General features: G+C 41.1%; 1 protein-coding gene across 1 annotated transcript in view; it reads left to right on the forward strand.

Moving 5' to 3' along the window:
• LOC107182884 (chromosome unknown open reading frame, human C5orf38) overlaps positions 1-20804 on the forward strand; it is a 42423-nt gene extending 21619 nt beyond the window's left edge. The window contains exon 4 of the mRNA XM_015563120.1: positions 20708-20804. Within this exon, the coding sequence (XP_015418606.1) occupies positions 20708-20804 (97 nt within the window). The remainder of the gene's footprint in view (positions 1-20707) is intronic.
• The last annotated feature ends 6707 nt before the right edge of the window (positions 20805-27511 follow it).

Raw genomic sequence — 27511 nt, forward strand, 5'->3', positions numbered from 1 at the left:
GGCTGCCCATGGCCCCCAGCCACCCAAGCTCCCAGTGGAGGCTGGCTCGAAGCAGGTATCTGGGATTTATTTATCTTCTATAATTGAAACTTCGTTGCCTTAAGCGTTCTGCAGCCAGCCAGGGCAGGTGGGAAGCTTGGCTTCCTCCATCACCAGGGCAACCAAGCCTCCTGCTTGCTCCAGCTCTGTGGCTGTCGGCCGCCATCTTGGTTGGGTTAATTTGCATATAGTCGTTCTGATTGGTTGGTGGGCGTGGCTTTGGGCATAGCAGAGGTTCAGTCAATTTGCATGTTTCTCTTTTATTAGATATTTGATACCTTTCAAGAAAGGTCTCCATTGTTTGTTAATCCTCACCCAAGGATATTTTTCCATTAATTTTTAAAGAAAGTAGGAGGGAATGGGCGACATAGAGAAAGAGAAATATTGATGTGAGAGAGACACATCCATTGGTTGCCTCCAACATGTGCCCCGACCAGGACCAGGATGGAGCCTGCCACAGAGGTATGTGACTTTACTGGAATTGAACCTGGGACCCTTCAGTCTGCCAATCAACACTCTATCCACTGAGCCAAATCAGCTAGGGCAAGAAATGTCTACATTTTATCTAAGTGGTTGAATGTGTTGGTATAAAGCTCATTATAATACTTCCTTATCATATTTTCAGTGTCTATGGCAGGGGTGGGCAAACTTTTTGACTCGAGGGCCACAATGGGTTCTTAAACTGGACCGGAGGGCCGGAACAAAAGCATGGATGGAGGGTTTGTGTGAACTAATATAAATTCAAAGTAAACATCATTACATAAAAGGGTACGGTCTTTTTTTTCAATAGTTTTATTCATTTCAAACGGGCCGGATCCTGCCCGCCGGCCGTAGTTTGCCCATGGCTGGTCTATGGAATATGTAGTAATGTGCCCTCTTTGGTTCTTTTTGTTGTTGTTAATCCTAACTTGAGAATATTTTTTTCCATTGTTTTTCAGAGATTGGCAGGGATGGAGGGGAGGGGGAGAGAGAGAAAAAAACAAAACATAGATGTGAGAGAGACACATTGACTGGTTGCCTCCTACACACTCCCCAACCAGGGATGGGGAGCAAACCCAAAACCCAGGTACGGGAATTGAACCTGAGATCCTTAGGTGTGCAGGTTTATGCTCTAACCACTGAAAAACACTTGTCAGGGCAACCCTCCTTGATTCTTGATTTTGATAATTTATATTTTCTCTTTTTTCATGTTCAATCAGCTAGAGATTCATAAATTTTATTAATTTAAAAAAAAATGAGCATCTGGCCCTGGCTGGTTTGGCTCAGTGGATAGGGCATCGGCCTGGGGACTGAAGGGTCCCTGGTTCAATTCCAGTCAAGACCACATATCCAGGTTGTGCACTTGATCCCCAGTAGGGGGCGTGCAGAAGGCAGCTGATCAATGATTCTCTCTCGTCATTGATATTTCTCTCTCCCTCTCCCTTCCTTTCTGAAATCAATAAAAATATATATTTTTAAAAAATGAGCATCTGGTTTCATTGATTTTCCCTACTGTTAGGCTTTCCCCAATCCCATTGATTTCAACTCTGATCTTTATTATTTCCTCCCCTCTCTTATTTTGGGTTTACTTCGATAGTCTATAACTTTTTTTATGCTTTTAAGAGTGGAGTCATAAACTATTGATTTTTAGACTTTTCTTCCTTTCTAATACAAGCATTTAGTACTATAAATTTCCTTCTAAACACTGCTTTTGCTGTAGTCTGTAAAATTTTCTATGCTGTGTTTTTATTTTTATTTAGTTTAAAATATTTCAAATTTTTCTTTGTTTTTATTTCCTCTTTCTCAACTCACTGGGTCATTTAAGCATATTTTGCACAGTTTCCAAATACTTGGGTCTATAATATATGTTTTCTTATTGTTTCTTTCCAATTTAATACCATTATGTCAGATTTTTGGCCTCATATCATTCAACACCTATTATTAGGAGCATATGAATTTAGGGTTGTTATATCTTATTGATTAGTAGACAAATTTATCATTGTGAATTATCTTCTTCTTTATCATAATAATAAAAGGCCAAGAGGCATCATGACCAAAATGACCAAATGACCGGTTGCCCTGAGTTGGCATTGACCACCTCAGCCTGGGTTGGTGGGTGGCAGTGGCAACTGGAGCAAAGCAGCCCGGATCCTGGGTGCCTGGCAGTGGCAGGAGCAAAGCAGCCTGGGTCCCAGGTGCCTGGCAGCAGCCGGAGCGAAGCAGCCCAGGTCCTTGGTGCCAGAGGGAAGCCGGTGCCGGCAGCCGGGGGAAGAAAGGCCTATTCTAGCATGAATCTTTGTGCATTGGGCCTCTAGTATAGTATTATTTCTAGTCCTAAAGTCAACATTGTCTGATACTAAGATAGTCACTTCAACTTTCTTATGTTAGTGTTTGCATTAAATACCCATTTCCATCCTTTTATTTTAACTTAGCTATGTTTTTATATCTGAAGCTTATTTCTTATAAGTAGTATACAGCTGGGCCTTGCTTTTCTATCAGGTGCAACAACCTCTGCCTTTAACTGTTAATTTTAAATCTTTTATATTTAATGTAACTATTGTTATGGTTTGACTAAGTCTATTATAGTTAATTGTCCCATTTTTCCCTTTATTGATCTTTTTGCTGCCTTTTTTAGATTAATAATTTAAAAATGTTATTCCACTTTATCTTTATTATTGGCTTATCCATTTATAACTCTTCAATTATATATATTTATTGGTTTTTATCTTTTACAATATGCAATTCAATAAAGTCTACCTTTAGATAATATATCTCCACGTATACATGTAGGACCTGTTTAAGAGGGTGCTTCCATTTTCCAATGCCGTACATTTTATTTAAACATATGCTATAAACCTCATAATACACTGTTACATTTTTGCTTTAAATGACCAATTTTCCCTTTAAATATTTAAAAGTAAGAAGAAGAATCTGATTATATACCTATATATTTACACTTTCTGGCGCTCCTTAGTTCTTTTTGTAGATCTGAATTCTCACTTATCATTGTTTAACTTTAACATGAAGAAGATTTTTTAGCTAACATTGCTTTTAGTAAATGCCTCCTGGTGATAAATTGCATCAGCTTTGATTTGTCAGCAAGAATATTTATTTTGCCTTATTTTTGAAAAATATTTTTCTGAACACAGAAATAGGTTGACTCTTTTTCCTATTTGAGCATTTATAGATTTTTTTTTATTGTCTTCTGGCTTTCATTAATTGTCAGGAGAAGTCTGTTGTCATTCCTATCTTTGTTTCTCTGCATCATGAATCTCTATCCCCAACCTTTGGCTGCCTTGTGTGGTTTTCTTTGCATTTATCCAGATTGGGCTTTAATGAGTTTCTTCCATCTGTGTGTTCAGAGTTTTAAATAATTTTTAAATGTTTGATTATTATTTATTCAAATATATTTCTGACACTCTCCCTCTTTTAGTGACTCCAAGTGTATTTATATTAGATTGTTTGATATTTTTCCATAGGTCACTGAGGCTCTAGTCTTTATTTGTTTAGTCTTTTCTCCCTCTCTGTGCTTCTTTTTGTATACATTATATTGCTATATCTTTAAAAAAATATTTTTATTGATTACAGAGAGGAAGGGAGAGGGAGAGATAGAAACATCGATGATGAAGGGGAATCATTGATCAACTGCCTCCTGCATGCCCCCTACTAGGGATTGAGTCTGAAACCCAAGCATGTGCCTTGACTAGGAATCGAATCATGACCTCTTGGTTCATAGGTTGATGTTCAACCATTTAGCCACACCAGCTGGGCTATATTGCTTTATCTTTACATTCCCCAGTGTTTTCCTCTGTGGTATATAGCTTTATCTCATTTGTTTTGAATGGTTGCATTATAATCCATGCAGGAAAGTAACATCCCATAATTGATTCACCCATTTCCTTAACCCTAATAAAAGGTATCATAGTGTTTCTAGTTGTTGGGTCTTTACAATGACCCTGAAACAAACATTCTTGTACATATATTCTTATAACTTTATTTCTGTGCCATATGGCCCCAGGCCTGTAATTTCTGGTTCAGAAGGCACATTTATTTTTTAATTTCAAAATTATTGCCAAGTGTTGCTTTTCAAAAATTGTCTCAAATGTGTCTATTTGATTACAGAAGTATAAAATTTACACAAAGTAATTAATGTGATAATTCGTACACTTTATTTTAATACAGTCTTTATTATTTTCCTTCTCCTGGTTGCTTGATTCTCCTCTCCAATTTTCCTCTGCCCTTGAAACTATGCTTTCCTTTGGCGCTTAATCTGCTAAGTCTGTCTGGTGATTTTTCATTTCAGATATTAACTTTTTACTCTAGAAGTTCAGTTTGGGTCTTTAGTGGATCTTACTAGGTACAGAGTGAGAAAAGATCAATGTAGAAAGTTGAAGATAAAATAAATCAATGACCAAAACCTCGCAAACAATCAAACCTGCATGCATTTGTATCTAATAATATGTGTGTATTTGATATAAAGTACGTACTAGATTGCCTAGGGAGAGGAAAGGCATAGCACTACCATAAAGAATACTAAATTTAACATTCATATATGAGATATTTGTGAGTACATTTCTCTATAGATTGCAATTAAGTGGAAATCCTGGTTTGTAAGGTACAGCTTCTTTAACTCCACATAATGTACTATCTGAGTCAGGTGATGGTAACGATGACAAGGAGGCTGCAGATCAGTATTTGACCAGTGGATCAAATTTTTTAAAAAGCTTATGGGTTTATTCATATTTGTTAATTCCTTCTAGCCTCAGTTTTAGAAATGGATGTTATTCTTGTAATTTGTCCATTTCATCCAAGTTTTCAAATCTGCTTAAGAAATACTAGTACATTAATCTAACATAAGCAGGAAAGACAGGAAAAGCATCAGTAGAAACTATTATCTAGTAGATAGATCTGCCTCTGATCAAATATTCAGTTACTAAATACAAGTAGTAATTGTCATAGCCGAGGTGCGTATGTTTGATGTGCTGTGCTGGAAGTTCACCAATGAATTAGATGTGCAGAGATTCTTTTCTAGAAAAAAAAGGATTAATATTGATGAAATTGGGTAATTTCTCTCTATAAAGTCATATTTTAAACCTCTTGGCAGATCTCAAGATCCCATTTGCCATGGGAAAAAAATACATGAAAATGTTCAAATCTGATGTATATAGATTGCACTGTTAAATTTCAGTCTCCTGGAAACCAGAGATTCAAAGAGTTCACCTTTTTAATACCCATTGAGAAGTACGTTGATGATTAAATGTTACCTAAAAGAGAGATACTGAGCATCTTCTGAGTGTCATGTGTTCTATTTGATGATTTCGTATGTAGTACATGTGAAAGCTGACGTGATATTTCTTCACAATCTAAAGGCTTGTACTTTAGGTTCTGAACCAAGCAGATAACAAGAGCTGTTAGTCATTTCTATAAAAGAAAAGTTACAGTCAACAAATGGAGCAACTTTACAAAGATCATTCGACTCCCAGCACTAGTACAAAAAGTGCCCACTGTGAGATTCCCTGGGTGGGAATTAGGAGTGAAGATGCTTTATGGAGGTATCTAGTGAGCTGAAAGAGCAGCCTCAGTGGGCTGGCTAATGTGAACACATTGTTGTAGGCTGCTGCTCTGATTTGCAACTTGTTTCAAATTCAGATTGTTCTTGGAATAATAAAGGTTCCTTTTGTGATAGGAGGCAGAGGTTTCTTCACCTGCTCCAGCAGTTTCTCTGAGCCTCATCCTGGGCAGCGGTAGGGGTGCAGAGCTCTGGAGATGTCCCACAGGAGTGTGTAAGAGGTCCCTGCCTCCTGGTTTATGTTTCCAGGAAGCACACATGCTTCCTGGAGACATCTGCTCTGTGTGCTTTGTCAGCCATTCTCTCTAGAAAAATTTATCTGGGGATAGTAGGAAATTCACCCTCTGACAGTCAGGATCCACATAGAGAATTCCTTGGGGAATTCTATCTCCAAGGAATAGGACCTAAGATCACATCTGCTAGAAACAAAAGATGAGGCCAGGCACCTAGGTTAAAACAAAAGCAATTTCACTATGGTAGACAGGTGATGAATCTTGAATCTCTAAATAAAAATATGTGTAAAAATGATTTAGGTCTTTTTATTAAATATAATTTCCCAGTAAATCTGTGATGATCTGGTGCTATCTCAGTTCTTAGTCATAGTACCTGGTGGTAACAGGGGTCCTGGGGATGTTTCAGTGACTGGGACTAAGGAAGAGAAAAACAGTATTATAGAATAAAATATGAGGATTGACCCACAATCTGACATAATGTAGGGTTTATTCTGAGAGAGATTTATTTTGAGGTCTCTTCAAGGGGTTACTTATCCTAGTGTATAGGAGCTTCTTTATGAAACAGTATGGTGTATAAAAACTGCACTGAGAAAATTCTGAGGAAGCCTGCATACTGAGCTTTCAGTATAGGTAACTGTAGGAACACTGTATTAGTTCCCTGGGACTGCCATAACAAAATGTCAGAGCTGGGGGGCTCAACCCACAGAATTCCATCTTCTCCCAGTTCCTAGGTTGGAAGCCCAAGATGAAGGTGTCAGCAGGATTGGTTTCTTCTGGTGAGGCCTCCCTTCTAGGCTTGCAGATGGCATTCTTGGTATCTCTTCCTCTTCTTAGGGCCCATCCTCTGACCTCATTTAACCTTAATTACCTCTGTATAAAGGCCCTATTTCCCAATAGTCACTTCATAAGTTACCGGGAGTTAATGTCTCAACATCAGGTTTTTTTTTGGAAACACAGTACAGCTTATGATGAATGATATAAGACAGAAATGGTTCATGAGGATGAGGACAATTGTACCTCAGTTCCAAAGCCTTGGGTCCATCATTCCTGGAAAGTAATTGTGTTTCAGGGATTTTGTGTTTGTTTGTTTGTTTGATTCTGGTTCTTAATTACAGAGAGAGAGAGAGAGAGAGAGAGAGAGAAAGAGAGAGAGAGAGAGTGTTCTGATGTCTCTGACAAAGGTGAAACCTTCCCTAAGAACAGCAATGGCATCCCATTTTCCAGATATAATAATATTCAGGCTAGACTTTAAAGCAGGGAGACCCTGTAATGTAGGGGGGGGGTGTCCGCTCCTAGGAAGGCTTCGTCCAGCCTTTTCTCCCACACATTCCATGTCAGGCTCAGCAGCTTTATTTCTCAGCTGGTTCCTACTCACATCTCTGGGTTTGCCACTAGGAAAGCCACCTGCTAGTGTGTCCAGTATCAGGCAGCTCTTCCCTCTCCCGGAAAACAGATCTCTTGGGACTTAGCATCCTACTCTGTCTACTTGAGACATTGTGATCAGAAAGAACCTGTCGAAACATAGTGTCCTGCGGGGAGTTTGTGACATGTGACAATAGTGCGCCAATGTGATAGATTCTCCTATCGGAGGGAATGATGCCTGAATTTCATAGCTGGAAACCACTAGGCTACACAAATGAAAGAATAAATAAGTGAATAATCAAATAAATCAATTGCATAAGTGGTGTAACTTGCAGGGACTATGGAAAGCTGCCGTTTGCATTTTTATTTTGCTGTGCTGGTAATTGCTTCCTTGTCGTGTCCTATAGCTACAATAGATTTTCCCCCCAATAATTATAATTTCAGCAAAATTTTGCAATTGTAAAATGCTGCATTTTTAAGAAATTCCAACTGTCATTCCCGGTCGAGCCGAGCTCCGTTTTGTGTTGCTAATTCCTTGTCTTCCTCACTCTGGGCACCTTCACGGGGGTGGGTGTATGATGGATGCCATCTGGTCTGATAGAAGGAAACAGATATTGATTTTTAATATTTTCTCCCAACTTGTTTACTCTAGGATAATACAGCAGCTGTGTGGCAGCTTGTCTCAGAGTGGAAAGGATTATTACCACTGCCTTTTGATGAGATAAATTACCTAGGATGACTTGAATGGCTAAAGGGTATACTTTGATGTTATGTCGCTTCATTTACCCTTATGACTAAATGATTATTGATTTTATATTTTTAAGCTCTTGAAACATGAAAATAAGTTGGTGGAGGAGCCTGGCTGTGTTAGTTTTATTAATTTATTTCTGCAGGGCATAATTCACTTTGGACCAGGTTGTGAAGGTTTTGGGTTCATGACCGGCTGTAGATACAGTTGCAAAGAAATGGCTTATTTATATAGTCATTGCAAGTAGTCCCAAAATCAATACAGTCTGGGATTGGATGATTAAAGTCAGTCCCTTTGTGGGATTCATTCCTGGAGCCGCTGCTGAAATCATCTTGACCACAGCACATCCATGTGATCAAGTCTACACATAGCAAGTTTGTTCAAGTTGAAATATTATTATATTTTTGCTCATGATTTTTTTTTATCTGCAATGTTCACTCAATGACATTGTAGCAGCCCGGAAAAAAGGGGGGAGGGGCAGTTGATTGACTACTTCAATGAAATCAGTAATCAGCATGCAAAGAGCCGCCTCCCAGGCTTTCTAGAAAGGCTCTGATTGGAGTCAGTGCAGACTTTGATCCGTGTCTCAGGCTGTGTGGAATTTAGTCCTGGGTGCTTCTGAGCATCGGGAATGTGGGGTGCACCTAAAAATCCTGGCGGCCTGCAGGGTTTAAGCTTCTGAGTGGCTCCGTGCTTTTACTATTATTGTTGAACATGTAGTAGTAGTAGGCACGGTTCAGTGTCTGTCCAAGGCTACCTCTGGTCAAAGGCAGACACACTTTATAGAGAAACTGGATTCCTTTTTTTCCCCCCATAATTTCCCTCTATTTACTTCCATAGATTTAAACAAAAACACAATTCACGATGTCACATTTATTCCTAATTGGTAATAAAATTTGGTGTGATTACTGAGCCTCATGGGCATCTCTGGAACTGAGTTTAATGCTTGCCATTGGGAGTTTTAGTTTTTCTGTAAATCTCTACTCATCTGGTACTCCATGACCAGAGTGGCTCAGACATTGTGGTGAAATGTAAGCAAGAAAGACTGGTTTTCTAGGAAGATCTTGCACTTATTTACTCAGACTGCCCCAAACTGGAGTGAACCAAAGCTGGAAATGCGTGTTAGTGATGGCTTTATTGCATTTCAGCAAGATCCCCAGTATAGCGATTTCCCTTTCCTATCCTCCATCCTCACCCCAATTGCTGCTTTAAGCGATGGGTCCCCAAAGTTTACCAATGTGTCTTGTCCTAGAATGATAACTTAAAAGCCAATACTTTATATATCAATTAAATTGGGTAATATCACTTTTTGCCCTGGAGATTTATTTCACATGGAGCGACATGTTTATAGAAATTAAAACCCCCAATAACCAAGGTCCCTGTACTGTACACAGACAGGAAGCACAGTGTAAGACATTTCACTCCAATCGGGGACTTCTCAGTGCTGTGGGTAACGGTGGCACGTGTTACAGAGTTAAAAAAGGTGTAAAACACTTCTTCTTACTTTAGTCAGGATGTATGTATAATTAATATGTAGTAAATTATATGGCTCCATTTTAAAGCTTGTTTAAATGCATAGAATTTGAAGCCGAATGAAGAAATAAAATAACTTTTGGAGCAGTGTAATGTAATATGTTGATCAATTTTATAGGGAAGTGGTGAATATTTAATTAATCACCTTTTGACAATTATTCACAGTGGTCGGAATCAAGGTCTCCATTAAAGCCGAAGAATAGCTTCATTACAAATGACCCATAAAAGTGTCAAGTGCTGGCTGCGAGGACAAGTAATTTCCTTTGCCTTTAAAACCATTAGATGGAATGATGGGGGTGGGGAAGGTGATGAAGTGCATAATTGTGTGATTACAAAGAAAAGCTTAAACAGTAAATTTGACAGCTGGGCTGGAGAGGGGAGAGGATAAGGGTTATAAAGTGATGGCTGTTTTCTTTCCAAGAGCTTTTAATTTTCTAAGAGGACGAGAATGGCGTCATTCTATTTTTTGCTGGACTTTTCTCTTCATCCTGTAGTATTTGCTTAGGATTTAGCATGCTGAGCTGTTGGTATGAGTGGATGTAAATGGAGGAATAATGCTGACTTTTTCCACCTCTCTCTCTCTCTCTCTCTCTCTCTCTCTCTCTCTCTCTCTCGATGGCTCTCAGCAGAGGGAGAATACATTGGCTGCCACCTTGATTGATGGCCATGAAGGTTGGCCTATTGGAATGGCATCTGGACAGCAAAGAGGGACCAATATGTCAGCGGAACCAGCACATGTCTTTCCAGGCTTGCTTTCAGGACTCAGAAGAGATTGATCATCGTGGCTCCAATTCCGCCTGAGAACAATCTGAGAAGTTGATAACTGCTTGCATTTCACTGCATCCATTGCTTAAGTCCTTGATGTTGGCCAAGAATCCATGCCGTTCATGACCTTCCAGGTGCCACAATAGGTCTCTGGGCTTCAGGAACTCGCAGATACTTTCATGAGTGAAAAGTGTTTTCTTTCCCAAATGACTCAGTGGTAAACATCACTTCTGAGAATGTCAGGACCCCACCGCCGTGGAGAAAATGATTCAGAATAGATATGTTCCTATGATTTTTCTCCTCCCACCTCATTGAGAGAAGCAGATGGAGTTGGGACCAAAATCCAGCTTTCAGGGGTCCTGCTAGATGCCAATGCACACAGGTTGAGTTCTCTGTGTTGGGATAAGTGTTTGGGACACTTGAATTTAATTATAATTGTACATGGTCTCTTTAGCTGTTAGAATTTTCTTTAAAATTGAGCAAAATGCAAAGGGCTTTTCCTGGCTTTCGCAGAAATGGAACCCATGATACTTTGCTTTTCAGAAGTTCAGCAAGTCTTCAGAAGTCAGAGGGGGCTTGTCTTTACTTCTTTGAACCTCATCTATTTTAAGACGCTCCAGCCATGGGTAACCTGGCTCCAGTGCACACAACCACACACACAAGTTCAAGTGGCCACTCTTAAAAACTAATGGCTATTGACTCTGGTTGGGATTTCTGTGATGTTATCTCGCCCGGTAAAGACTTTGCGGTATGCCGTTTACATTGTATCTGGCGATTGTATAATCATTATTGATTTTCCTGCGTGTAGTACCTATGTCAAACAACCTAATATATTTAAATGGTGATTATTTCAGTTCTATATCTGCTGTGTGATAAGATCAAAGGTAGTTAAATGTGCAGTAGATGGGAGATAGCATAAGGCACTGCGCCTGGGCCCTTGCTATCATACAACTCAACAACAATGGGGAGGATTTAATAATTAACTTCCCCAAACACTTGGCGGTGTTGGCCTGCAGGAGAATGAGGCTGGCGGATGCAGAGAAAGCGCCCGGACTTGCCACCGAAGGTAGCGTGGCTCATGAATGCCAGTGCACCACGGATTGCTTTTCAAAGGTCCTGGGAAATCATTCTGCTTCTTAATTTAGTCCTTGTTTTTGTGCAAATGCTCCTGAAGAAATGAGAACCAAATGGAGGCCGATGTGTGATTTCCCCCTGGATGTAGTCATTGTGAAGCCCAGGACTAGGGCGCTCTGGGGGCCCCTCCTGGTGGTCCTTGGAATCCCAGGTCAGTCTAAGGGGTGGCTCGGTCACTGTACCTTATTACATGTCAGGGAGCACCCTGCTCACACCCTGGGTAAGTAAGCATGTCCACTTGGGAATATTTATTTGAATGCAAAGCGAGCTGATTTTCTAGTTGCAGAATTTATTTTTTTATAATAGCATTTTCCTTTTTCAAAATACATTTTAGATTACAGTTTTTGGAATTATTTGTAACATAAATAAACAAATACTTGTTATTTTGAAAGGTACTAACACTACATTTAAGAAATTAGAAAAATTAAGTATCGCAAAAAGTAAATCTTAATATGAGGCTTAACATCCACACACCAGCAGACACCTTTGAAAACAATTGTTGGCAGCAATGTCCCTGCACCATGACTCCTGCCAGATGTTAAGCCTCCCCACCCTCCCTCCTCCTTCTCTGGGGCTCTGGGGGATGGGAGCTTCGGAGGGTCCTTGGCTCGAGGACTTATCCTCCCGGGCTCTGACCATGCTCTGTGGCTTCAACAGAACACTTATTCAGAGTGTCTCCTTGGACCATGTAACCTCTTCCTTTTCATGATGTTCATTAGAGGTTATCCTGCTTAGTCAAGGCAGTGACCAGAACACGAAGAACAACCACAAAACCAGAATGAGGCAACGTTTTTCCAGGAATCCACAGACTCCATTTTTAATGGCTGGTTTAGCAGGTAGGAAGATTGTTTCAATAGACAGGTTCACATTTGCAGATGAAACGTTCTTAGAGAGGAATGTGCTGAAAGATTCTTTAAGCTTCCCAAGATGCCTTTGGGTCTAGTTTTGCATACTATTGAACAATACCCAAAGAGGAAGGGGACACCAACAGCAATGGTCCCGTATTTCAGGTGAAAACAATGAGGATGGAGCAGGTGTCATCTGTCCCAGGAGGCCCAGACAGCCAGAGATATGCACGTTCTTATGGCTTAGTGTATTCTAAACATTGCTCAAAGATAAAAACTCAGATCCGTGCCCTGGCCTCCCTCCCAAGCCCACCTGTCCTGGGGTGTGAAGGGCACAGTCAGACTGTGGCTTCTTGCATTTCCCATCTTAAGATCCTTAACTTAATCATACCAGCAAAGTCCCTTCTTCCACATCAGGTCACACTCACAGATTCCAGGGATGAGGACCTGGATGTCTTTGGGAGTCAGTATTCAGCTGCCAGCCCTGCTCTGCAACGTGACAGGCATGTGGGGTGCTGCCTGTCAGATATCCCCCAGGAAAGAACCTGCCAGTCAGCCTTGGTTCAGTTAGTGACCACAGGCTGCAGTACCTCGAACCCATCCATGTTCACCTCTTCCCAGCTATCAAATGGCCATTTCTGTCCAACCTGGGACCTCCTCCAAAACCTCCTTTAGTTGGGTGCTGGCAGGGGGATTCCTGCTCACAGAATGTGGGGCTGTGGCTGCCCAGGTGGGCAGAATCGAGGGTAGGCACAGGGCATCGCTCAGCATACCCATTTGCCACTGGAGTGCCCAGGTGTAGCCACTCCAAACTGAGGAGGTGTGGTGACCAGGCTCTAGCACTCTCACCAGCGAGCCACAAGGATCAGCAGGTTGAAGTTAGTCCCAGCCTCCTCCTTCCAAGTTCCTGTGGATACAAAGGTCCACTGGGGAGCTGCCCCAGGCTGTGGGGAGCTGTGGCCAAGCAGCACGAAAGGGGGTTCAAGGAAGAACCTGCCATTTGGCTCCGAGGAATGCAGCTGGCAGTCAGCTTCCAGCTGTGGTGCCTGGGTCTCCACCTGGAACTCCCGCCTAGGGAGCGACCTTCTCAGACAACCACAGAGCACCCGGGGCTGGTGCTGGCCATTTATTCCAGCCAGGGGTCCTGTAATGGGCCGTTGTTTGGCTGGAAGAAGCATGACTTAGAAATGTTTTTATCATTGAGCGATGTTTAGAATACTCTAACCCATAGGAACGTGCAGTGAGTACATGTAACACAACTGACAGAGCTGATATCTTTCCAAACCCCCACCACACTAGTATCTCAACCAGATGCTAAATTGTCTGTCCTGAATGAGATGAATTCCATCTGTGAGACGTGATGCTGGGGATGAGGATGAGTAACCGTTGGCAGGTCTGCGGCATTTAGACTGTCTCAATGCCTCTACACTAAAGTTCAGTAATTCTGAATACCTCTTCAAATATTTAAGAAACATTTTCTTTGCTTACTATTTTAATATATCTTTACCCAATCACCAGCTAACTTCCCAATTCTTGTTCATATAAGCTAATTCGTTGTTGGCTACACAAAAGATCGCACATGATGTCACCTTGCAGACTGAGAATGTACGACAAAACCTTCCTCCTCATCTGGTGGGTGCAGTGCCTACTAACTTGGATAAAGGAATTTTCTGAATCTTCACATTTTTCTATTTTAAATCCAGCTTATAATTTTATATTTTACTTCTCAGTCTTTATTGGTATGAGAAAGGAAACAAAAAGATGAGCCAACCAAAATTTTGCTATTTGAAAATGTAACACAGAAACCAGACCTAGGGTCACTGCTGGGCCTCTGTTCTTGCCAGCTGCTGATGGCCCCGTGTCCAGGGTCTCTCTATCACACGACCCTCTACGTTAAAAAGTTTCTATTCAATATAATTTTTTGGAAAAGTAGTTTTAGCACTGAGGTGTTAAGAGGCTGTTTCAGGGACTGAAAGGTCTGTGTATTCTAAGAGAAGAGAGTCACAGAAGCTACGCGAGCTGCCGAGGCCTGGCTGCCTCGCTGAGGAACGGCCTTTGTTACTTCCTACTAACAATTGCTTCTCAGGCCACTGAAAAGTTGCTTCCATGTAAATTATAGTTCACCTCCTTGTTTGAGTCCCTTTTAAAACAACCTGGGAAGCAATAGGGGGAAATGATTTTCGTTTTTACATATTCCCAGTGATTTCTGCCAAGTGACTCCAGCGGTGATTTTCCAGCAGGAAAACCTGAGCAAAGATGCCTTGTCAGCTATGATGTCCATAAAGTTGGGGTCTCATGACCTTGAGGGATGTTTTGGTTGTTTGAAAATATGGGCGCAAACATTTTGATTTTTAAAATTTAACCCAGAACAATGTATTCCTCAAATACTCACTACATTCCTATTTCTTGAAGTTATGAAACTAGCTGCCCAGATGTTTTATTTATTTATTTATTTTTTTACATTTCTGTAGATATTTATCATGATTCTTTCTGGACGGTCTCATGAACAAGACAGGAGATTAGAAGCTGTGGAGGTTTCCTGGCCTCTGCAGAAAGCCTGACCCTAACATTGCAGTGCCGGCCACTGCCGCAGGAGAGCTCTTTCAGGCCACAGCCTCCTGCGGGGAGCCTCCCAGAACGCCCCCAGCTCCCACCCAACCCTCATTCCACACCCTCCCTGACTCCGGTCCACTGCTCTCCAAGGTCACTGAAAGCTGAGCTCAGGTGAACACCAAGCTCAAGAGGAGGTAGGCATCTCCCCAGGGTTAGGGGACAAGGAAAGAAAACTTTGGAATCAATAACTGGTTTAAATAAATTTCCAAGGGATAATGCAGGGTTTGGTTTGGTGGACATGAGAGGCTCCTGGGACATGGAGCCACAAGACTAGAGGAAGTGAATCATGTTCTGAGCCAACAACGAAGCCAGTTTGGGGACAGAAGTTCTGTTTAGAGAGGAGCAAAGTGCTGAGGTCAGCCAGGCATGGTTTATCCAAGCATCTTTATAAAGGAAAAGGCTCATTGGAAAATAAGGAAGTTGGCGAGCCCGGGTGGGGCAGGCCCCCTGGGCTCTATGAGCTGCTGGACTCTAATGCCAGGGTGAAGACCAGCAGGAGACCCCTGACCACCAGAGTTCAGAGCTGGACACTGGCTGCTGAATGTGTTCTTCTATTTATATATATAATATATATAAATAGTATATATATTTACACACTAGTATATATTTTTTATTGATTTCAGAGAGGAAGGGAGAGGGAGAGAGAGATAGAAACATCAATGATGACTGGGGAGGCATCCTGCATGCCCCCACTGGAGATTGACCCCACAATCCAGGCATGTGCCCTCACTGGGAATCAAATCATGACCGCTCAACCACTGAGCCATGCCTGCCAGGCACTATAATTTTGTTTTAATCAAAATAGATTCAGATTTTATATGTTAAAGAGAATCAGGTAACCATTTTAGTGGGTGTGATGCTGCTATGAAAACAGGAACATACAACAGTGTCTGCAAGCTTCACACTGAGGAAATGAACTGGGGACAAAAGCTGGTGGGCCCCCCAGCAGCCACAGGTGAGTTCACTTCTTCCACGTGACCTTCAGCTTTTACTCCCCAACGTTTCCTAGGCAGTTGTGGATGGGATCTGCAGGCAGTTCCTGATGACCATTTTGCAAGCACACACCCTGTCTGCCCGGCTGCCCATGGGAGGCCCAGCGAGGCCAAGACGAATCACTCCCGCCTCCCGTGTGGATAATGGCATTTCAATAATGACATGCTTGAGATGCTGGAGGTCTAGATTTATTATTATTGCTAATAATAATAAGAATGGAGATTGTGTATGCGCCACCACAGAGATTGATTTTCCTCATGTCTGGGGGAGGGGCGGGAGGTGTTGAGCCTACCTATTCTTTAGTCTCCAAGGTGGATGGGTATTTCATTGCATGTAGTCCCTCAATTCCAAACGAGTAATTGACATAATATTGATACACTCATGAGAGGATGGTTTCAAATCTCATATCTTTATCTAATGACTTTATGATGCGATCAATTACATACATTGAGCAGGCCCTTTGATTTTTATGAAAGAACTCCTTTTAAGTAAGGAGAACGCCCATCATGAAAACGTCTTTTCCTTCAGACCATCAAGTCCTGCATTTTCTAAGGAGGTTTTCCTCAGGTTGAGGAGGTGGGTCTGGGTGCTGAGCCAGGATTCGCTTGGCGTGCTGTTCCCAGCAGAGGGCTCCTGACAGGGAAATGCAGCCTCGTGTTATTAAACAATAATTAAGTCCTCCAGGCCGAGTCCTTTATGCTTGCTAATCTTGGTGACTGTTTACATGCTACTATTTGTTAAATGGCAACGTTTATTGATTTGGCAAATTCAGTCCCACATTGTAGATTTTTCTCTCAGTCTGTGTTGCTACATGTGGTTCAGCATTTTTAAATGTCAACTGCAAAGTATTATTGATCCGTAATTAAAAGTGGAGAGAAAAATTAGCATAGGAGAAGTTTGCGGTCATTAGTACAAGTACCGTGGGGCAATGATTTAGCATGTTTTAACATTTATTTTCCTTCTGTTATTGACATAGAGTATGATGCTCACCCAACAGTTTTTGTTTTGCTAAAAAGGAAACTTTTAACATCAATAAGAATTAATGACATACAATTCTTTTTGAAAATGTGCTTGTCAGTTACCCTGGTGCATAAGTAAACTAATCCAGAGGTTCTTTGTGCTTTGAGGAGAGTGAAAAGGAGGAGCTGAGCCCTGTAGGCCACCTGGAGGGACAGGGTGGCTTTCTAGGACCAGATGACAGGGTCCTGGTTGGAACTGGACAAAAAAATCTGCAAATGTGGCTAGGCAGGTGGCATTTTACAGAATGGTTATCCCAGATATGCTTGGACATCACACAGACTTTAATATTCTGCACTGCTTCCTTGTACTAATCAACTCATAAGAACAGATTTTTATTCTGAAAACACAGTCACCTTAAATTTAGATGTAACCAGTTCCCTCAAAACCTTATACTTTAATCCTATTAAAAATCTAAAGCATGAAGCCAACAACAGCAGTGCTGGCCTGTGTGGCCTGATGTGGCTGAAGGTTGGGTGACCCAGGGAGGGGGAGGGGAGGCATTGGGGGTGGCGGCTGGACTTGCTGGGTCATTATTTTGAACCAGTGGAATTTCATATTCAGGAGCTTAGTGACGGGCCTGAAAGTCAGAGAGGAGGGTCAGAGCCACAAAACTGCTTAATGGGGGCTTTCAGAGTAGGCTGAAGGTGGAGGGCATGGGTCCCGGCTCCCCGAGTGTGTGGTCATTTCGTCATCTGTTCCTTCGACCTTGGGGATGTTTGTTCACTCCTTTGCCATTCATCATTTGCTCATCCTTTAGGGGCAGAGCACCTTCCAGGTGAGTCCTGGAGACACACTGTGATGAGTTGGCACCCTCCCCTCTTCAAGCTGAAGTTGGCAGCCTGGAAGAGGGGATCTCACCTGGCTGTGCACAACCCCTCAGGGGCTGAGGCTGGAACAGAATACCGATGCCCGGACCCCTGACCTGTGACATCTGAAGCTCTGGCCCTGGGTCCTTTTGAGGACAGCTGGCAGGAAGGGCTCCAGGGGCAGGCTGCTGAGAGAGGCAGGGGGTCTCTGCTCATAGGTAGGCCTCAGTGGACTTGGGCAGAAGGCCACACAGTTTGTGGTGGGGACAGAGAGGGGGGATGCTGAGGTTCATCATGCACCACCTAGCTATCTTTAGAGTGGAAGGGAGATTTCTCTGAAACTTGGTGGGGTTGGTGTGGGGTGTGTGTGTGGGTGGGGGAGTGGGTTTAAAAGATTTGTAATCAGGTGAGTTCTCAGCCAGGTTCAGGGGAGATAGGTATCAGCTGCGATGGTGGGCATTTTGGCTTTTTTCCCCTATAATTGTCTTTAGGTCTCCAGTTATGTTTTTCAAGACTGGATATTGCTGCCTAAGGCCCAGAAATGGGTGCGCTTGGGAATGGGGAAATTCGGAGGCTGAGTTGCCGTACTGGCCGGGAGTTCTCAGGTCTCTGTGTTGCTCGGCCTGGGTTGGGGGTAGGGGTGAAAGACCCAACCAGGGACTCTCAATGAAAGCCTGATACCCTCCTGATAAAGAAACCTCAGGCTTGAGCAGTGCCAAATTTAAGGATTTAAAATCAAATTAAGTATAAAATGATCAATAGAAGCATTGCTACAAATGAGTCTGATAGCGAGGTTCTTCAAGTCTGGAAACGTCTCGGAAACCCACAAAGGAAGGTGGCTCAGGCAAGGACGGGGCTCGGAGAGTGTCACTAGAATGACAATCTAAGGGCGATGTTATCACTTAATAATTTAGTGGGCTATTTTTTCATGGAAATGAAATCTATTAAAAGCTGATTTTCATTTGATTAATAAATGCTATATAGGAACAACAAATAACCAAATAATTAAAGCAAATCCAATCTCTTAATGCAAACATCCTTTAGGCAATCCTTAATTCGATTTTAAATATAAATATTAAACAATGCCTAACCCTTCAAAGAATCCTTTCCCAGCTGTTCTCCCCAGACTGGTTCTGTCCTTAGTTACCACAGCGATGTTCACTCATTCATCCGGCAGCACCCACTGCCTGCCTCACTACACCCAGGATGTGAAAGCACAGTTTTTCTTTGCTAGTGATTGACTTGACACAGTAAATTAAATGTTTTTTCACTTATGGTCACTAATACCTTGGATGGAGTTAAAGCTTTGCATGTAAGAATGGACATTAAGCATAATAAAACATTTTCATCTGGTATACTCAATTTATTTTATATATTTAATTTTTCCTTTTTTATTGCACAGTCTGCTATTTGGAAATATTTAAGAACTTTTCCAGTGTTAACAGCATTTTTCTTTATTAATATTACCTGAAAGGAAATATTAAAAAGAGAAAAACTATAAGCTGCTTCTTCTTCTTCTTCTTCTTCTTCTTCTTCTTCTTCTTCTTCTTCTTTGAAATTCTGCATTTCTGTTTCAAAAACTTTCAGGTAGAACACACACATTCTCTTTAGGATAATTTATTGACTCCCACCTGCCCTCTGGAAGAGGTAATGGAGCTCTGTTTACCTCACAGGAAGTAACAATGAGACAGTGAGAACTAAGGTTCAAGGTCCTGTGAGAAAGACTGGAATGTGGTCGCATTGATTTCCAGCTGGTCAGGGAGCACTCCTTGTTGCTACATGAGACAAATACCTGTTGGTCTGCAAACTCATGTCATGAGCATTACCCACATAGGAACATCTTTTTTTTTTTCCTCTTCATGGACAAGTACATCCAGCTCCAATAAAGGGGGAAAAAGGTATTTATTTGTTTGCAAAATACTATATAAATGCAATGTATTTCTCAGACAATGTTCGAAAGTGAATAAAATATATCCATACTCATTACCTGAAAAAAGTGTTTCTGCATTTTCTGTTAGAATGTATTATCCATTTAATTCTATCTTTGTACTTTATGAGCATTTTAAAAAACATAATCACAAAGGAGAGCACATAGCTGTTTCAAGCTTTGGGAGTGGAGTCTCATGGTGTCCCTGGGAACTGGGGAGGAAGAGGCTATCTATTGGATGATTACAAGAGAATGTCTTTCTTAAAATGCCAAAGTATCCAAGATTTCCATATGATTAGTATTTTAGTAATGGAAAAGCCTTTCTCATGTAGGACTTCTGAGGACATCTAAAAGTCCTAGACTGATTCCCATGGGCAGTTAGTCACCCGATAAATGGAATATCGTACTCTTATGCATTGTACAACAGCACATATATTTCCTGAAAGAAAGAAGTTTGGTGCAGAAGGCATTTGCAGGACATCAAGAGTGACTAAGTGTGAGCTCAACCTCTTAATCCAACCTTCTTTTTTAAATATATATATATTTTATTGATTTTTTACAGAGAGGAAGGAAGAGAGATAGAGAGTTAGAAACATCGATCAGCTGCCTCCTGCACATCTCCCACTAGGGATGTGCCCACAACCAAGGTACATGCCCTTGACCGGAATCGAACCTGGGACCTTTCAGTCCGCAGGCTGACGCTCTATCCACTGAGCCAAACCGGTTTCGGCTAATCCAACCTTCTGATGGTGTTAAAATCAATCCCTTCCAGTGGAATAGTTTATACATCACACCAAACCATATATTAGCACAGCCCCCCCAGCCAGAGGCTCCACTGGGGGTGTGTCCTCCAAAACACCATCCTGCCATTCTGCAGCTGTGCTGGGTGGGCACCAGTGGAAATCACGGTGGTGACAGGACTTAATATGAGGCGACTGTTCATTCTTATTGCTGTGTTGACAGTGCAAGAAGAACAGCCACGGAGGTTATGAAGTGGGTGATGATTTATCCCATTCCTATTGCTGGGTCATGTGACATTTAATCCCTCCCACCCCGAATCCCTCATCTACTACCCACTTCCATCCAGCTGTTGTCTAACCTCACCCTTGATTGCTGGCTATTGCCTTTTCTTTCTCTGTAGGTTTGATGAAATGGAGTTGCCCTATAAAGACAGATTCTGGCAGATTTTGAAAATAGGGGCAAGAATTTCCCCTGAAACCGAGGAGGAACTCAGATAGAACCACATCTGTGAAGCAAAGCGACGACCGCAGGGCAAGTGCATATCAATGCTGAGACCCACCCAGCACATGCTGTGTCCAGCTCCATCCAGTCTCCTAAAAGTGTCAATTTGTTTTAGTTTCTGCAGAAGAAATTCCAGCAAAATTACTTATCAATGACTCTAAATATTTTCTGTAAACTGAACACTGTTCTAATAGAACCTGAAGAATATTTGAAAATGTTTGTTGAATAATCAAGTTTTCTTGTTGCTATCGGGAAACATTTAGTGTTAAGACCCAGAAAAGACCAATTCTGATGGTTATGTGAGCTAAAACAAAAACAAGAGCAAAAACCAAACCCACTCTTGGTATTTTCTTTCAGCATCTTTACATTAAAATATCATAATATCTTCATTATTATGGACAGTATGAATTATTGTGACTTTTTGAAATTGATATGTAACCAATTTCCATATTCCAGTTAAATTTTAATATATTTTGTTATTTTTTAAAAAATCAACCCTGTAGGGAGTTCCATTGTTCCCTGTGTACTAGGCCCCAAATAGAACGATAATTATCATGGAAGCCAGTTTAAATTCACCCTGTGTTTGCTGCCTTAGTTTCATGGACCTTTTATCTAAAATAATTTCATTTTGGAAAGAATTTACAATGGAAGCCAGTGGAAAGAGGACATATGCTTTTCAAAACGTTTGAATCAAAGATATCATTGAGAAATGTTTCTTATTATCTTAAATAAAATGTGAATAAATCATCTCCAGCCTGAGCCATGCAATGAACATTTTAGTTCAGAATGGCACGGCATTGTGGAAAGTTACAAAGTGGGACCAGGTGGTCTTCACAGGAATACCTCTTCTTTTCTACACACAGGCCCTGTGAGTCTGGTTCTGGATGTAACACAGGGCTTAGCTACCCTGGAGGACAGACTCCTCACTAGCACACTTCTCTGCTACAATCCGGCTCCGCAACGGAGGTGAGCATCGCCCTGTGGTGAACAGATCGCATAACACCGATGTTGAAAATTATTTTATTCTGGGAAGACAACTTAAGGTTTTCCTGCCAAGACATCTTTGTCAACCATCATCATAAAGATGCCAACTCACATAAGCTAAAATATAGAATATTTTCATCTTGCTCTTTTGGAAACATCTGCGACATCAATAGAGAGGTCACAATACTCCAAATGTAACACAGCACTAAATGTCAATACCAGGAGCAAATATGCAGGATGGTTGAGATCTCATTCAATTTCTCTTGGGCCAAATAGCATGGCCCCCAAGTCTCTTCCAGCTCCCCCACTTGGCCACCAACAATAGGGACACACAGGTTTGCCACCTGTCAGGCTATGGTCAAGCTCTTCAGAAAAACATCTCATTTACTTGCACAGTCCTGTGGGGTGGATACAGTTGCTTCTGTGTTATAGATGAAAAGACTGAGATTTCAACAGGGTAGTGGGCTTGAGGGCCATGTTGTTGTTTTTTTTAAAATATATTTTATTGATTTTTTACAGAGAGGAAGGGAGAAGGATAGAGAGTTAGAAACATCGATGATAGGGAAACATTGAACAGCTGCTTCCTACACACCTCCTACTGGGGATGTGCCCACAACCCAGATACATGCCCTTGACCGGAATGGAACCTGGGACCTTTCAGTCCACAGGCGACATTCTATCCACTGAGTCAAACCGGTTAGGACTCAAGGGCCATGTTTCAAAGGGACATTGATGTGACTCTATCTCTGGTCTCTGGAGTGAAGCTGCAGGAGCCCTCTGTCCTGGTGAGGGTGCCTTTGTCTGGGGATGGCCTCCCAGCATCAGGTGGCTATTGGGAGATCCTCCATGTACCAGAGGGAACCCTCTGCAGTGCCAGAGGGGTTCCTGCAGAGCCAGAGCCAGCAGCTGGGAAGGCTTTCCCGGGTCTCCCAAGTCCATCAGGAAACTAAGTGGTGTGTCTGGTGCACTGAGCTCTCCCTAGAACTTCATACAAGGTGCTTGTGCATAGAGGGTGTTTCTGTTTTTACAGAGGAAAACTATAAGGATATGCATTTTGGCTTAACGGAGGCCACGTGGCGCACACCAAATCCTTTAGCTATGGAAACGAAACCTGCTGGGCGACTGGGCCTAGGAGCCTCTGGGATCAAGAATGGACTTAGCTCTTCCCTCTGCTGTGGGATGGGGAGTGAGCAGAGGGGCTATGGGCAGTTTCCTGGCCTGGGAGAGGCCCACTCACCCCAAGCCTGCATTGCTCAGAGAGAGAGAGTCTCTGTTCTAGATCTTCTCCTGACCGTCCCTGTGTGCCAGGAGCAGCACCGGAAGTTAGATCCACCTTGATTCTATCCCCTTCACTAAAAGTTTGCCTCAAACACTGTCCTGCACTTGGTCACTTTCCCAGCCGTCACAGATGTGATGCAATATTAGACCTGCCTGAATGTGAGCAAGTGAACATGTTAACTCATTCCACTCCTAAATGGCATTTCCTTACACATTGTAAAACCAGAAAGAAAGCGTCTGTGTTGGCTTTATCTCCTCCGAAATTAAGATATGGTTTAAATTGAAAATGTAATTTAAATCCTTTCTGAAATGGAATTTGTGCTTGTGGCCCCTCGGCAGAGCTGCACAGAGGCCACGGCCATCTGGATGCTGCAGGAGCTGCTCCCCAGTCAAAGGAGAACTCAGAGCAGATAAAGACAAACCATCCCATGACAGGGGTTAAAAGAAACCTGTTACTATGACAACAGATAGGGTCAGATAACAAAATGAACAGCCATGTTTGATCTTCAAAAAATTCTCTTCCCTTTGCTCTCCCCTGTTATCTGGACCACTCCATCAAACAGTGTGCAGATAACACAGCTGAAAACCCAATCGACCTTCAAGAAAACGCAGACAAGCTGGAAAGTGTATGGAAAGGTTACCATCACAGTGGAGGTGCCTCTGATGATATTTGCCTGTATACACAGAAACACACACACAGTCATTTTTCACGAAAGCAACAGGACAGGTTCAAAGGCATCCACACAAGTGCTTAACACATGTACATAACAGAAAATGTTTTCATATCACCGAGAATGGAAATAGTAAGAGGCATTCAGAGTTAAAAGTCTCTGATGTCAGGACTCACTGACACCTGAGTTAGGATTATTTAGTATAGAAACATTTGACATAAAATTGACAAGTGAATAAAACTACATGCACGTAAGATATAAATAAATTAGGAGAGAGATTTTATTCACTCAGTGATATTCATAAGTAGGCTGATCAAAAAGCACATCCCCATGAAAAGAAATAGAACTTCAAGACTTTATACACCTTTTCTCATGCTACTTAGTCCAAGAGAAATTGAATTATCCTGTTTATTTCCTTCCAGTATTTCCAGTCAGCACTATTACCTTTGGAATACTAGGAGCATTTTATATAGATTCCGACTCAACTATACATTCTTTCATTTCTACTCTTAAGTTCTTTTTTTTTCTACTCTTAAATTCTTAACATAAACATAAGAGTGCCCAGTATTGGAGCTGCAAGGAGTTAAAAAGTACAGTCTATTGCATTGATTCCCACCGAACCTTAAATATTTGCTTCACATTTGGAAAACTTGATGCATTTATTAATCTAATTTTCAAAAGGATCTTTTAGGACAGAATAAATTCTGTTCTCTAAAGAGCTATTTAAATTTTATATTTAGGCCAATTGGTTAAAAAATACAACTTTCTGGACCTTTCAAATATACTTTTAGAAACTATTACATATTCAGTCTCTTTAAAAAATGAAGGTGATTTCAATGGATTCATTGAGCATTTTGGCTGCTAAGTACACATGTTGGCACTCCTGTCATAACCTGGTACATAGCTGAACTGAGAACAGGCATATTTTTTCCTTTATTCTGTGGCTCTGTCATCCCCCTGGGCGTGTTGGGCTGCGCATGCCGCTTCAATCCATCTGAGGTTGAGCAGGCAAACAACAAGCTCTTGGAGACGATAGAAACAGGGTGTTATTAATTTCCAAGGATAAAAGGGATGCATTGCTTGCAAAGTTGATGTCTTAAGGTTCTGGGAATAAAATCCTTCATGGAGCAGCATTTTCTGGGGAGCCCAGACACCAGCACACGTGTGCAGGGCCAGTACCCGAGAAACTTGATCATCAAGTTGAGACATACATAGGGACCACATCACCCAGCAGGGTACCTGTCTAATGATACCCACACAGGTGTGCACAGCACCCTGACTTAGAAGCTGCTGAGTCCTGTCCTACATGGAGCTCAGCTATAGCACCCTCAAATGTGACCTTTCTCATGAACACAGCACATTCTTACATTTAAACAATCTTTAGCTCCCTCTGACATTAGAGCATCTACAATGCGTTATCAAACCCGTACATTTTTCGGGTACTCCACTCTTTGAAGCCACTTATGCTCAAAGACTAATATATTAACAAGGAGATTATACGTTAAAACTATCAACTGTGGGTCTCAACCTATCATTACATTTTCTCTAAACCACAGAGAAGACTTGGTTGAATAGAATTATACTTAATAACTTCAGAAAAATATCTCATGTTAGTAACACAAAAACAAAAAGCATGAAAACTTAAGCAAATCATATGAAGTTTTTTGAAAAATCTATTTTTTTGTAAATAAAAATAATTCCTAAAAGCCTTACAAATACTTTAAAAATAGACCATTTGCAATCAGTGGAAAATCAATTATCAATTGCTTACAATGAATGGAACACTGAGCAGAAATGATGTGTTTGAACAATATATTTTATAATATATTAAATTTATTCAATACATGGATTCAGCATATATTTAAAAATGAGTAAAGAGGTCAAGAGAAATAAAATTAATTAGTGGAAAATGTAGAAAAGAAAACCGAGTTATTTTCCCAATTTAAAGCACACTTAGTAAGAGATTCCTTTTAGAATCTTAAGAAAGTGGAAAAGAGAAGCTGTCAGTGCCTCATCAGAAAAGCGATTACTATTGTCAATTGACTAAATAAACATAAACATAATAAACAAATAATATCCAGTAAGTGTCCCAAAAAGAGTGAGTAGATGCCAACAAAAATTAACTTCATTGCTCATGATTTACTATCATTCTGTGTGTTTTCTTTTTTATTCAAAAATCCATTTAAATAAGAGCTCAGTTTTGAACATGGTTATGTGTCTTCCCCTTTCATTAAGACTTTCCCCCCCAGAAAGCATTTTAAAGTAGTTTTCAAAAGCTCGCTCACCAGTCTGGTCTCTGAGAAGCAGGCAGGAGAGGGTCTGGCTTCCTCAGATCTGCAGACTTGGGCTCTCCCGGCAGGTCAGACCTCAGGAGAGGACTTTGTCATATGGAAATGTTTAACGGTCCAGCTCATAGCCTGTGGAGGCTGCCTTTTATCTTTTCAGGGTTTGAACATGATCCTTTCAAAGCCAGATAACCCAGGAAAGGCCTCACTGTGACTGCTCGCTGTTCACTCCCAGGCCCCTCATCATAGTCCCTGAGGAATCAGTTATTAGAATTCGATAAGGAGGCTTTCTTGTCGTTTCCTATGTGGACTTCAGTCTTTATGCTCCTGCAAAATAATAGGCACTCATCCTTTTATAAAAATATGCAGCAGCAATTTTAAGACCGACAAATAAAAGCCAACTCTGAGATTTATTTGAATATGCCATAAATGTAAGCTTTGAGATTTATTTTGATTTGTGCATCTTTTAAATATATTGAAATACTTAAAAGCACACTAAGTGCTCAGCCTTATCAGTTCCATTTGATGACCCCTTGCCTCTGTTTAAGCCTCAAGTCTAAATACTTCAGTCTCACAGCTAATTTTGGAAAATGGGGTACAGTCTTACTATGATAAAGAATTCGCATTTAATATGGATAAAATCAAATGCAAATTGTTATTGACAAGCCTGAATCAGCCTATATTTTTCTATAAATGAAAATCAATTGTTTGTATGAGAACCAACCAGCTCCTGGCATAGCAGAGCACTCTCTGGGTCTACTTCAGCTTCTCAGCTTCTCCAGCTATCTGGCAGGAAGGACCAGACTTTGTTTTACCCCCAATCCACAGCAGAGCAACTTTTAAACAAACAGTTAATTAATAAACAATGACATAAAAATAAATACACTTTTACATCATTAAATTCAACAGATACAACATTGCTCTGTCACAAGCTATTTCTAAGGCTTATTTTCATTTTCTGTTCTTAACTAGTTATAGACAGGGGACCAAGCATTTGCATACTGTCACTGCTAAATGCATCTATGGTCCACTGATTTTTAACAAAAGTTCCAACACCATTCAATGGGTAAAGAAGAGTGTGTGTTTTTATTGGTACTGGGACAACTGGATAGCCACATGCAAAAGAATTAAGTTGGACCCTTACTTCACACCATTTACAAAATTTGCTCAAAATGGATCAATGACCTAATAGTAAGAATTAAAACAATAAAACCCTTAGTAGAAAACATAGGGGCAAATTTTCATGACATTGAGCAATAAAAGATAAAGTAGACAAGTGGGACTTCACCAAAATTAAAAACTTCTGTGCTTCAAAGGACAATATCAAGAAAGTAAGAAGGCAATAAATAGAATGGGAGAAGACATTTATAAATCCTATATCTGATAAAGGATTTATATTTGGAATCTATAAGGGATTCATATATTCAATAATAAAAGGCAAATAACCCAATTTAAAAATGGGGAGAGGATCTGAAAATAGTTTTT

Source organism: Myotis davidii, unplaced genomic scaffold (assembly GCF_000327345.1).
Source record: "Myotis davidii unplaced genomic scaffold, ASM32734v1 scaffold135, whole genome shotgun sequence".
NCBI classification, from domain to species: Eukaryota; Metazoa; Chordata; class Mammalia; order Chiroptera; family Vespertilionidae; genus Myotis; species Myotis davidii.